Below are 14756 nucleotides of genomic sequence, written 5' to 3' on the forward strand. Positions count from 1 at the left end.
CATCACAAGCCTTCTGAAATACATCATGTTGATATATCCATTCATTCAGGAGGAATAGCTATAAAGTACCATGATTTTCAAGATGGCCACCATGATGGCCATAGTGGACATCCAAATGAATCCATTACATTTGGACCAACATGATATCACAACAAGTGTTCTGGTGAAAACCTCATAAGGAGAAGAAGCAAAAACAAGATTTTCATAATGATTGCCATGGTGCTCATCAGATCTGCACCATTTTCATTTACAACCAACCATCAAGACCCTGGGATGAATGTGTGTATAAGTTTCATGGCAATCCTCCAAGTAGTGTATGAGAAGTAGTGATGAGAAACTTGTACTAACGAACAGAAAATGTCAGAAAATAACAAAAGAAATTAAGCCATCCCATAAGCTCTTCTGGTCTATGACCAGTAGAGTTTTCATAGACAACAATGACTCTAGACCGAGAGTTCTAGATGTTTCTAATTAGATCATAATAAATACTTTTTACAAGTGCCATTTCATACATGGATATTGCTTGAACAAATATTCTGACTAATATTTTCAATGTTAAATTTTTCCAATGGAAAATAACTAAAACAGTATGCCACAAATTTACCATATTGATGATTTTCTAAATTTCAGTGACTGTAAAATATTCTAATTTATATAGTCTTGTTGCTACTTTTATTGATTAAATCCAGTTTTCAATTATATTCCAAGTCTGCGATTTTTCCTACATTCACAGAGCATCCATTATAAACAAGACAAATTTAGTGCATTTTGTACATGTACACTTGTGAATATCAAATCCTGTGAAAAGCAACACTGAAAATTATTTAGTAGCATTAACTGCAGCGTGTCTTACCATTTCTAGACCAGCTATAAGTTTCTTTGGCTCTTTTTGATCGGGCAGATTTCCAATCCATCTGATCAAACCATATAATGGAGTATCTGACATGACCTCTACCATTGAACCCACTTCAAGATCTGGGTCAGGCTCAGGCATAGGTTTCTGCAAACTCCTGCTGTTCGACTTTGATTGAGTAGTTATTTCAGATTCCAACTCTCCCTTCAGCTCTCCTGAAATAGAGGCAAAGTGTAACCTGTTAATGAAAATAAGATCCCTTCGATAGAGCTAGCACCGTATTGGCTGAATTTTTTTCTCAGAAATCTAAAATAAGACAATTTTTTTCTTTCTAAATAATGCGAGTTGGAACAATCTCTGGCATTCTTTTCAGATAACAAGATTTTCAAACTGCCTGCTACAGTAATTATATTGGATAAGATTGGCACCATTTTCATTTTAGAACACCCAGACATCATTAGAAGGCCTTTGCGCAAAAAAAATACCGTTCAGGATGAGTGGCATTAACAAGAATTCCAATTAGCCATCAATGCAGCCATATGAGATATAAGATTGGCACCATTTTCATTTAGAACCAATGAAAACCATGTGTCAATTTAGCCATCCATTCAGGAGAAGTGGTAATAACAAGATGTACCTCCTTTTAGGACCAAAAGGACGTCATACAGCAAAATGGGTTTGTTAAGCAAAAAAACAAAACAAAAAGAACTCCAACTTTCACCCTTCTGCTCATGTGCGAGCCAAATAGCCAATGAAAAACGATGTTTCTAACATAACTAGGCATTATGTTATTGGAATATCACCTGCATTAGGATGAATTCAGAAATAGCTTTCAAAATGTGTTTCCTACTCAAATTTCAGACGAAAACGACAAACCCCTCCATGGGTTAATGTGTTAATGGGTACAGTTTGATGTCACCAAATTTGAATATTCCTTGCATATTTAATCAGTTGTTCATCGACACTGCACATAAATTACAAATTTAGCGATTTCTTGACAATTTGCAAAAAAAATTACAAAATTCTAAACACATTAACGCCTGGTGAGGAGTTTACATGGCAGGAGGTAGTAGCCTACTGCCAAGCTCTGTAGTGTCAAGGTCATGTAGGTGGTATTGTAGAAAGGTAGACAAATGTAGATCTACAATATTACCAAATAATCTGGAATTTCTAGTTGCATTACAAAACAAAGAGGGAAAAACCTCATTTTTTGGACCCGATTTTTTCCAGCCAAAATTCGCCCGTGGTCGGAATATGATTTTGTGTCTGGATTTTAAACTTTACCTTTGCAAAAAGTAGGATAAGATGGGCATTTGGAATAGAGTGTTCTCGATACAAAAATAATAGGTCAGTTCAATGAAAAATGATGTTTCTAACACAATAAGGCATTATGTTATTGGAAGATCACCTGGAAGTTGATGTATTAGGATGTATTCAGAAATAGCTTTCAAAATGTGTTTCCTACTCGAATTTCAGATGAAAACGACAAAGTTTTGCATGGATTTTTTATGTGATAAAGGCATATATCAGATAGGATAAAGTTTTGCATGGATTCTTTATGTGACAAAGGCATATATCACTGTCAGGTAGGATAAAGTTTTGTATGGATTCTTTATGCGACAAAGGCATATGTCACTGTCGGATAGGATAAAGTTTTGCATGGATTCTTTATGTGACAAAGACATATACCACTGTCAGATAGGATAAAGTTTTGCATGGATTCTTTATGTGACAAAGACATATATCCGATAGGGTAAAGTTTTGCATGGATTCTTTATGTGACAAAGGCATATATCACTGTCAGATAGGATAAAGTTTTGTATGGATTCTTTATGTGACAAAGACATATATCAGATAGGATAAAAGGTTTGCATGGATGCTTTACGTGACAAAGGTATATATCACTGTCAGATAGGATGAAGTTTTGTATGGATTCTTTATATGACAAAGGCATATATCAGATAGTATGAAGTGTATTTAAATAATATACATCTTCATTTACAATGACCTAATACTAACTTGCCGTAAAGATCAATATTTATTTGGAAACTGCAGTAGCTCCATTGGTAGAGCATACAATTCATAATCCATGGGTTGCAGGTTTAATACCCTCTAAGGCAGCCCAGGCTGGCTGACTCAGTTTGTCTTGGGAGAGGCATTTAGCCCCCATTTCCCTCAGCATAATATAGCTACATATAATAATATATTAGAAATGCTTTTGAAATAACAAAAACAAAACCATCACAATTAGTAAATGTGACACAGACTGGCTCAAAAACCTGCAAGAAATCTCTGATGTACACCACCTTACAACTTACTAGATAATGGAGTTTGTTTTATACATTTTCTTGTGTGGGGGAGTATTTGAAGTTAAAAAGGGAATCACTGCATGCAGATCCAGTCAATGAAAATTGATACTGAATAAAAAAACTTATTTATACAACTAATCTCATCTAGCAGCCTCTTGTTTTCTGAAGAAACTGTATATATAACACTGCAAATTCACATTAATTACGGATCAAAATGTCTATATAAAACTGTCCTTTGCACAATGACATCAAAGCAGACCATATATGTTGTCTGTCAATACTTAGCTATCTACGCCACTGTTCTTTATATTTTTTTTTAATTTCATCTAATTCATTTTATTTTTGAAAGAGAATGCTTAAAATCTTGTATAAAAATAATTTATTTCATAATATATATTAAAGGATATTTTTCTGCTGTTTTCATTTTCTGGAACTGTTTCCAAAGCTGCCCGTAAATATAATTTTCCAGTTACTTGATGTACATCCTGCTTTGTGGTTTACCAACAGGATGACAGTTCAATGTTGTCTATGTCATACCCTAATGGATAAATTGTGCAATAAATCCTGTTTATTGTAGGTAAACAGAAATTCTCATACTCCAAAAACCTTCCCAAATTCAGGATATTCTTTAAAATGATGTAAATATTCAACTGTCTGAGAACATGCCCCATTTTGTTGTTTGCTGCATTTTTGGGAATTTGTGTTCTTTCCAACCATGATCATGTTGGTAGGCTTGTTAGTTCAAAATCATGTTTTTATGTGATGTGCCATGATCTGGTAGACACGATTTATGCATAATTTTTTTTTAGCTCCCACAAAAAGTGCAAAATTTCAATTGCTTTATCTCTTTTTTTGTACTGAAAAATCCTCAATCTTGACTGCATTTTATTTGTTACTATTACATGCATACCTGCACAAAGTCTTACTTCCACAAACTTTATCATGATTGATCTAAAACATAAACCATTTTCAACATGACACTGTTGGTGGCCATACTGGATAACAGTCAAATGGTTTTACTATTGGCTATGTGAGAATTTAGTCATGGGCAGGGTTAATGTCTTTTAAAAATGTTGGAATATTTAAGGATTATAAGAATAAAAAATAGAGTTGCTTATGGCAAATTACTATGCTTCTTTTAAAACCCATCCCCCCCCACACACATATCCACTTTTTTCTGGACTGTGATTCATAGGTCATAACACAAAATCTTGTAAATACTATAAATTATCTATTCTCCTGCAATAACTACATGTAAAAGTGTTTTTTTTAAAATGTCACTAAATGCAATTTAAAAAAATATCTGAACCCCTCCCTGTGGAATTGCAAGTGAAAGGCTATAAAACAATATACATCTGTTGCAGATGGCCACCACAATGTCAACCTATGTACCATGGTTCAGGCAAAGTGGATTAATGAATGGATGGACAAATGTAAAGTATTACACTATTTCCTTCGACTGTCTAAAAAATGCAAATGAACAGAAAATTCAGAAAATTTTTTTTGTCAATGCTTAAATACAGCTTGATGAAAATTTTGGCTGATTTCTCTAGTCCCAGCTCCTAACTGGTATCATGCAAATTCTTGACCACTGAGACTTAAACCATTCTATTAGCAACCTTACTGACAAGGTCCATTCTCAACACTACGTAATGGGAAGCTAATGTTTACACTGAACTGAGAGAGATAAGACATAAATTCAAAACTTATCACAATTAATGACATTACTAATGTTAAAGGAAGAATTACCAAAAGTTTAGATTCTAAGCAGGCTCTACAATTACATGATTTGTCATATTACATTAAAACATTTTAATCTGGGACTTCAGTCTTTGACTGACCAACAATTTATTTTTGTTTTCTCTCCTCAATCTACAAGTGCAAGTTGGTAGCCCATACATGATCTAAACATCAGGAAGATAGTCAACCAATTTCACAGCTCAAAATCACATGTACAGAATAAAGACAGTGTGCACAGAAATTAATTATCTCTGGACTCTGTTGGGGAATTCCCCATTTTCCCCATTATCCAGTAATAAGATCAAGTTAAAGAGTTTCAGATATGTACTGTAAAAAACAATGGAAAGGAAGATATTTCTTAACAAGACTGACACCCTGGCCAGAAAAAGTTAACAGCCTATTTGTCTAATTTGTAAAGGCACTTAAACTCCATTTTTTTGTGGATATAATATCATTATGTGATTTTTTTTCAAGACACTGTGCAGAAAAACTGTTGGGGGTTAAAAATATATGTATAACATAAGACACCCAAGGGATCTTTTCCTACAGTATTTTCAACTTCAATGAAAATATCCAACAAATGATGTGATTCCGTGATAGCAGAGAGACCAAAGAACTAATCGAACCTACTATATTGTACATTAAGATCAATATATAAATACTGTAATCATGAACTGCTTGGATTTGGATTTGAACTTTTTTTTAAAAACATAGCTTTAACAATTTTTCAGTCATATTGTGACAATGTCTGCAGTGTGGCAGTTTACAGTGATGTCTAGCACTCAGACTTCATGCCGCAGACATGTAGCATGATGTCCCACCCAATCCTAACACTAACCTCTTAATGCTGAGCACCTAGCGAGACAGCTCATTAACCTCTTTATGCTGAGCACCTAGCGAGGCAGCTCATTAACCTCTTAATGCTGAGCACCTAGCGAGGCAGCTCATTAACCTCTTAATGCTGAGCACCTAGCGAGGCAGCTCATTAACCTCTTAATGCTGAGCACCTAGCAAGGCAGCTCATTGACCTCTTAATGCTGAGCACCTAGCGAGGCAGCTCATTGACCTCTTAATGCTGAGCACCTAGCGAGGCAGCTCATTAACCTCTTAATGCTGAGCACCTAGCGAGGTAGCTCATTAACCTCTTAATGCTGAGCACCTAGCGAGGTAGCTCATTAACCTCTTAATGCTGAGCACCTAGCGAGGTAGCTCATTAACCTCTTAATGCTGAGCACCTAGTGAGGCAGCTCATTAACCTCTTAATGCTGAGCACCTAGCGAGGCAGCTCATCAACCTCTTAATGCTGAGCACCTAGCGAGGCAGCTCATTAACCTCTTAATGCTGAGCACCTAGCGAGGTAGCTCATTAACCTCTTAATGCTGAGCACCTAGCAAGGCAGCTCATCAACCTCTTAATGCTGAGCACCTAGTGAGGCAGCTCATCAACCTCTTAATGCTGAGCACCTAGCGAGGCAGCTCATTGACCTCTTAATGCTGCGCACCTAGTGAGGCAGCTCATTAACCTCTTAATGCTGAGCACCTAGCAAGGCAGCTCATTAACCTCTTAATGCTGAGCACCTAGCGAGGCAGCTCATTGACCTCTTAATGCTGAGCACCTAGCGAGGCAGCTCATTAACCTCTTAATGCTGAGCACCTAGCGAGGTAGCTCATTAACCTCTTAATGCTGAGCACCTAGCGAGGTAGCTCATTAACCTCTTAATGCTGAGCACCTAGTGAGGCAGCTCATTAACCTCTTAATGCTGAGCACCTAGCGAGGCAGCTCATCAACCTCTTAATGCTGAGCACCTAGCGAGGCAGCTCATTAACCTCTTAATGCTGAGCACCTAGTGAGGTAGCTCATTAACCTCTTAATGCTGAGCACCTAGCAAGGCAGCTCATCAACCTCTTAATGCTGAGCACCTAGCGAGGCAGCTCATCAACCTCTTAATGCTGAGCACCTAGCGAGGCAGCTCATTGACCTCTTAATGCTGAGCACCTAGTGAGGCAGCTCATTAACCTCTTAATGCTGAGCACCTAGCAAGGCAGCTCATTAACCTCTTAATGCTGAGCACCTAGCGAGGCAGCTCATTAACCTCTTAATGCTGAGCACCTAGCGAGGCAGCTCATTGACCTCTTAATGCTGAGCACCTAGCGAGGCAGCTCATTAACCTCTTAATGCTGAGCACCTAGCGAGGCAGCTCATTAACCTCTTAATGCTGAGCACCTAGTGAGGTAGCTCATTAACCTCTTAATGCTGAGCACCTAGTGAGGCAGCTCATTAACCTCTTAATGCTGAGCACCTAGCAAGGCAGCTCATCAACCTCTTAATGCTGAGCACCTAGTGAGATAGCTCATTAACCTCTTAATGCTGAGCACCTAGTGAAGCAGCTCATTAACCTCTTAATGCTGAGCATCCAGCGAGGCAGCTCATTAACCTCTTAATGCTGAGCACCCAGCGAGGAAGCTCATTAACTGGTTGGAGATACATGGGGACAAAATCACTTTCACTACAAATTATAACTCACCAAATGAATCATCATCAACTTGAAAGATTCAAGTTTATGCAATTTTTCTACATCCTTGTTGTGCAGTTTTGTTGAGTTGATGTTCTTAATTTGGGTAATTTACATTTTTGTGACCTTGGTTACATCAATAAAAGGATTTTTCTTCCCCATTTTATGTTTCTGAATCACCAATTGCACCATTATATCATCTAATACAACCAATGTATGACTGTTAATTTGTTCTTCCATTTTCTGCTATTCATACACATCAGTGATAGCTATTCACCTTTTTCTTAGATAAAATGCGGCATTAAATCCACTTACATGATATCACTCCATGGACTGGGGACAGTGTGAAGGGCCTTCCTTATCAGCCAGGAGCAGGGTGATTTACCTGGCTTTTTTAACATTACACCTGGCTACTTAAAAAAAAAAAACTGTATCCCAATTGGGGAGGTCCCTCAAAAAAACCTGCCTACTCTGGCAACTCACCCTCGAACTTGAAATCTAATGAAACGCCCTGCAATGTGGTGGTAGATGTTACATCCTGGTTATCCAATATGCCATAACAGAATATTTTTAATCATACTGACTATGCATGGCAACTCTTACTTTCTATGACCGAAGGAATTACTGTCGTAACATCATCATTTATGCAATATAGAAAATGTCATTTAAACTTGAAATCTAAAGAGTATGTAGCAATGATCATGAACAAAACATTATCTGGCAGAAACAGAGGCTGTAAAAACTAAAAAGTTATGACACTTAAACCATTTCTGCATTAATTTAAAGCATAATATCGTGTAATTGGACTTGTTCACCACTTTATAGCTACATGTATTTCCATCTCTATGAAGCAAAAACTCCAATACATCTATGTTTACTGTTGCAACTTTAAGGAAAAACATTTATTTATTTACCTTTCATCTCTTAATCTTGATTAGTTTGGTACTAAATCATAATAGTTTTGTAACATGCACTGTCAACCTTGACAACAAGAACTTAGTTTAGAAGAAATGTGTATGTACTAATTTTGTTATGTTTTTAATAGAGTTTTCTGAGAATTCAGCAGTTGTGACTAATATTTGTGGCAATAAATTCCAATCTTTTGACTGTTTAGGGGAAAAAAGTAGAATTCGTATTTTTCAGTTTTTGTAATGTTCATTTCTACTGCTTGCTTTTGATTTGAGTAATGTGTGGCTGTATTTTTGCATTTTTTTATGTCTCTGGATCTATTTTCCAGTCTACATTTTTAAAATTGTTTCCAAGACAACTTATTCAATACTGAGGTCACACTTCCTGGGGTGTATTCATAAATGAATATAACAAACCTGGTTGCTCGCTTGTGGAATTTTTCAAATTTCATATTAAAACCTGCAAATTGGTGGTCCCAAACTGTGTAAGCATATTCTAAAATAGGTACAACTAAACCCCTGAAAGCTTATTTTTTCACATTTTGTGGGAAAGGTGACAACTTATGTTTTAATAGAGCTAAAGTATTATTTGCTTTGTTGCATAATTCTTGAATTTGAAGGTCCCTCTTCAGATCACTAGTGATTGTTACCCTGAAATATTTTATTTGAAGTTTTCTAAAGACGTACCTTATAATGACTTTGGCATTTCTTTCTTGTCATTAGCATTATGTTGCATTTTTTAAGGTCATTTTTTTTATAGGTTGGAATTGCATGCTCCATTTTCATGCCCACTGTGCATGTCTTTCATGTCATTTTGTAATATCTTAGTATCGTGCTCAATCATGATTTACCAACAGCAAACACAGTCAACTGCACAGAGGCAAATTATTGCATCAATTCATGTCATTTTGTAATATCTTAGTATCGTGCTCAATTATGATTTACCAATAGCAAACGGTCATCTGCAAAGAGGCAAATTATTGCATCAATTCATGTCATCAATGTGCAAGGAAAAAAACACTGGTCCAAGCGCTGTACCTTGAGGTACTCCAGAAGCTACTTTGGACGAACCAGATTTATCATTACCCTGAAATATTTTATTTGAAGTTTTCTAAAGACGTACCTTATAATGACTTTGGCATTTCTTTCTTGTCATTAGCATTATGTTGCATTTTTTTAGGTTATTTTTTTTATAGGTTGGAATTGCATGCTCCATTTTCATGCCCACTGTGCATGTCTTTCATGTCATTTTGTAATATCTTAGTATCGTGCTCAATTATGATTTACCAACAGCAAACACAGTCATCTGCACAGAGGCAAATTATTGCATCAATTCATGTCATTTTGTAATATCTTAGTATCGTGTTCAATTATGATTTACTAATAGCAAACACAGTCATCTGCAAAGAGGCAAATTACTGCGTCAATTCATGTCATCAATGTGCAAGGAAAAGAACACTGGTCCAAGCGCTGTACCTTGAGGTACTCCAGAAGCTACTTTGGACGAACCAGATTGCAACCATTTATCACCTCATGCTGTTCTTGGTAACAGTCAAAAGCTTGTTAGAAAGTCTAATAAAAAATATCTACTTGGTCACCTTTTTCTAAATGTTTAGCCCAGACATTGATAATACAACCCAGCTGTGTTATGCAGCTGTGTCATTTCCAGAAAGCATGTTGTTTATCAGATGTGACAGAAGAGTTATCAAAGTGCTTCATCCAAATGCCACTCAACAAAAAGGCATGTATTTTGAATGGCATCAGGATATTGTAAATTGGTAACATATCAACATTCACTGAAGTAGACAATGTAAACTATTTTTCCAGTTGTTGCATATTTAGTAAGAATTCAAGATGTCACATTCTGACAATAAGCCAATTTATAAATTTCCCCAAACACCATCAGAAATCGATTTCTCCTAGCAAAATATGTTTCTTCGAGAATACTTGCCCAACCATAATACCTTAGAAGAACTACTACTACCCCACACGTCCAGCCCTCCCAGCAAAAGGTTGCTAAAAGTTGTCTGCCCACCGATGTGGCAGTCAGGCAGAGTGATTTCCCCTTAAATACAAGACGTCTATGAATATGTCAGTTACTACTGGAGTGGAAGCTATGCTCTCTATGGACGTAACTGTGGGAAGGCTGGGAGGCAGTATCTGTATTATGATTTGGTAAGTATTCTCAAAGAAACATATTTTACAAGGAAAAATTGGTTTCTTCTTCAAATACATTACATAAACATAATACCTTACGAGAACAGGTAAAAGATGAAGTGAAGTACATCTGCCTACCATCTCTAGTCCATTAAGTATGTGAGACAGCTTCATGGGGGGCAGTTCTTGGTGAGGATGCCATCATGAGTAACACTGACCGGTCCTGTTGGAACTTGCATGTTTTTGGGGGTCTGCTGATAGGGCATGTATTTCACGAATTTGCCTGCCATCACTAATGCCATGAGGAAGCAGCTCTTGTAGAAAAAGGAGTGCTAAAGATGAACTTGAAATTGGTTCAAAAGGTGTCTTATGCTACAAGGTTAATACCCAAAATAGGTTCCGCTTTGGGCATAGGGTAGAACATTTTTGGCAGTGTATACACAAAGTTGGTAAATAGGTCAGATAAGTACTGGGTTTGTCTGATATCCTCTCTTGCTTGATGATCATGGAGCAGTAACCTTTAATCATACTCGGTGCTAACTTTCTCTTTTCAAAGAGCCAGAGGAGGAAATTAGCTATTTGCAGTATAGATGACTGGAGAGACAGGATATGTTCAGTTGCACATCACTGAGTGAAAATGTGCCATTTGCCGTCCTATGCTTTCAGAGTGGTGGGCCCTAATGCCTCAGTGATTCTCTCCACGACTGGATTAAGTCTGAGGGCCTGTTTGATATGATCCAGACGTGCAGGTTCTGAAGATGAAACAACTGCCATCATGGTTGTTTGAGTAGATGAAGGAAAACCCAAATTTTCCATTGGGTTTCCATTGATCAATGACTTTTCCCATCAGAGTGGTAAGATGAGGATGAGGCAAAAGCTAATAGCCTTGCTTTCTGCATCACTTTTGCATCAGAGGTGTTGGAGGGTAAGTCTATGTGTTAAAGTTTAAAGTTAGTCCAATCCAACAACAGGGCTTCAACTGCCCCAGCTTTTGGGTTGGCGAAAGGAGAGACAAAGGATGGGAGTTTGACATTCCACCTTGCCGCAAACAGGCCCACCAACAGTTGGTCCCATCGGGTACAGATCTGAGTGAGAACTAAGGGATGGAGAGACCATTCCTTCTCTACTAGTGATTGTTCTGTAACAAAGAGTCAGCCAGCATGATGAGGTGGCAAACATGTATGTGGTTTTGTTGATGACAACATCACTCCAGAAAGATCCACACCATGAGGCAAATGTCTGGGGACTTGGGTCTTCCTTGCAGTTGGAGATAAATCACCACTATAGGATTGGGTTCCTCCTTATCGTTTGAGACAAGTCACCACTGTAGAGTTGTTGGACAGAATAAGAACTCCCTTGCCATGCAAATATTCCTGCAACCGATGAAAAGGCTTTTACAATGGCAGTCGTCTCCAGAATTGGTATGAAGATGTCGTTCCTAGGGACAGCATGCACTGCTGGCATCCCAGAATGATGGTAGTACTTGGGCTCCCCAGCCTTCTGTAGTTGCATAGGTACAAACTGTAATCTCGAGCAGTTGGATGTGTAGATGTAATTGCCCAGTTAGGTTGCTTCCAATTTTATAGATGGTGCCTCGATTGGGTGCATCTGGTGAGAGGATGGTCCAGTGGGCAAACTTTAGGACTCCATTCATGCAGAGGAAATAGTTGCAATGAACACATAAAAAGGCGACCAAGGACCATGAGGTCCACTGCTGCATTGAGCAAGACTAGCAGGCAAAGGAATTCCAGTGCAGATATAATTTCCTTCAAAGTATGGTGCTACTGTGGGTCATATTTCAATGCCCAATCCTGTGGGAAAGAAAGATTTTGCCTCTGTATTGAAGTCCATACCTAGGTGAACAAATCATCAAGATGGTACTAGGTCAGATTTTTCCTTGTTGATGAGAAGTCCAGATTGGTAACAAGGGTTATCATGTCTTGTATGATCTAACTCATGGATGTTGCTGCAGGATGTCGCTCGGATAACTTTATGTTGCCACCATAAAAAACACCTGTACATCTGGACAGTTACAGCATTGGCCAAAATGTGTTGAGTGGCTCGGTTCAGTCTTCGGGCCACTCTTGAAACTGACTCCCATGCATGCCCTGAGGCATTTGGAGTCAGAGAAGATAATCTATGTCCCATCAGTTGGATGATAGCCAGAGCAAAGAAGGTCCAACATCAAAGTCATGGCAACAATATGCTCACTAAACGCCGAGTGTCAGCCAAGGCCATCTGGTCCATATATATGGAGCGTGGCTTTATCATCCCCAAAGCACTGCCAACTGCTGGGGCTCCGAATGAAAGACTGGTGGGAAGCAAAAGTAGAACTGCCGACAAACTGATGATGAAGGTGGGTCAGAATGTCAGTAACTCTCACAAACTGTGAAAGTAACTCAAGTCAGTCCCTTCTGTTCTGTTTTAAGATCAACAGATGCTGAAAGCTGGTGCAGGATGTCAATGGAGTGGGAGGAGGAGGACAAAACTCTGAGGCAGTAATCTTCCTCAAGGAGACACAGAAGGCTGAATCTTCTGGTGCCACCAGATAGTGTAGAATAGATGACTGTCCTGGAGAACAAGCAACATCACCTTGGTTGTGTGAGGTGAGGCTAAAGTCCCTTGTAACGCCTGAGACTTAGCTGGTGAAGAGTGATGAGGTCTGTTGCTCACTAACTCATAGAATGCCCTTAATTAGAAACCATGACTTCAAGACAGTCACTAAGTAAAAAGGCTCTTCTTGTGGCAGAGTGTAAAGAAAATGCAAAGTGACATCTGTTGAGGCATGAGAAACTACTTGTGGCATCATGCTGAATGAGTGTCTCGAGGTGGTTTGAGAGTAAGACTGGTTTCTGCACATGTCTGCAAAAATGGGTTTGATGTAATGGAAGCTGGGTTATTAATGTTTGAGCCCGGAATATTGATGTTTGGCCCTTCGTGATACCTTGTACATGGCCTGGCTGGTCACAATGGAAATAGGCCATCCATGTGATGAGGATATAATCTGGGACTAGTTATGGCATGTTTGATCCATGTAACCTGTCTGAATGTCTGTTGAATAAGAGGGAACTTGGCTGTTTGTTAGCTCTGTCCCTCACTGTTCTGCAAGAGGAATCAAGTCCTGTGGTGACTTGGGTGCCGGATCTGTTTCAGAGATTGTCAATGTATGGCGCTTCAGGGCTGAAGGGTAAGTTAAATTATATCCCTAGTCCCCAAAAGTTTCACACTGAGCAAAATTCAGTCTGAGTTTTGTGTTGTTTGTGCTTTGCCCATAGTTCTAATCTGGAAGTTACAATGCTACCTGCAGGGAAAGTCAAGGATGGCCTGTACAGGTAGGATCATTGAAACATGGCGTTCCAAGGCTAAGGATACTATGGTAAATGAAACTCACCTGTATGTACCAGAATAGATGGAATTATATGTACACAAGAACTTTCCTAAGAGCATGAAGCCATGCACACATATAAATAATGTAGCCCAAACCTATCTTGTGATATCACATAAGCTACCCATGCAAATGACTAAGTGCTCATTAAATATGATGGAACATTCTTGCTGATAAACATGACTCAAGTGTTGCCTATAGCAACATGCATGAGCAGGATGCAACTGAAAAAAACATGTATAGAGCGCTGACCTGCACTTGTCAAACCAGAGCAGAGAAATACAAAAATGTACATGAGTGTCTACATTACATACAAAAACCTTAACAGAATGAGAAATGATGCAACTTGATAGAGACATATAAAGTAGGTGTGACAATATCCATCAAGAGGCAATACTTGTAGGGGAAAAAAGGCCAAAAGACCACCCATACAAGTAAAAACATTGAAGTTGGTGCCCAGACACTCAATGATATCTATCCATTTGTAATGGAATTATATATTGGAGTTTTATAAGCACTAGAGTCTTGTATGCATAAAATATAGCCCAAACTGAGTGTGAAATCACTTAGGCTCACGATGCAAGTACCTAAATGTGTGATGATGAAAAAGTGTTAGCAACTTGCATAACTTTGTTCTGATAGAAAAAGTTGCAAATATAGATGGAGCATACTTTCCTTAAAAGTCTTCCGTGTAGATTCCAGCTTTTGCAAGGTCTCTCATGACGAGAGCGTGCTTCTTGGCATGAGCAGAAGAAGTAACTGGCAAATTCTTAGATTTTGCTGCCAAGTCTTATATGTAAGGGGAGCTCCCTTTAGCTAAAGTAGTATCTGGGACAGCAGGATTTGCAAAGCAGTAGTAGTTCTCCTAAGGTATTATGATTGGGTAACATGT

The 14756-nt window shown here is 38.3% G+C and overlaps 1 protein-coding gene across 1 annotated transcript in view; it reads right to left on the reverse strand.

The window, feature by feature from the left end:
* LOC149787322 (ubiquitin carboxyl-terminal hydrolase CYLD-like) overlaps positions 1-14756 on the reverse strand; it is a 74162-nt gene that overhangs the window by 42707 nt on the left and 16699 nt on the right. Inside the window, exon 5 of the mRNA XM_089977858.1 lies at positions 854-1068. Within this exon, the coding sequence (XP_089833984.1) occupies positions 854-1068 (215 nt within the window). The remainder of the gene's footprint in view (positions 1-853; positions 1069-14756) is intronic.

The sequence above is a fragment of the Sinohyriopsis cumingii genome, chromosome 12 (assembly GCF_028554795.1).
Source record: "Sinohyriopsis cumingii isolate HCF-2022 chromosome 12, ASM2855479v2, whole genome shotgun sequence".
Taxonomy (NCBI): Eukaryota; Metazoa; Mollusca; class Bivalvia; order Unionida; family Unionidae; genus Sinohyriopsis; species Sinohyriopsis cumingii.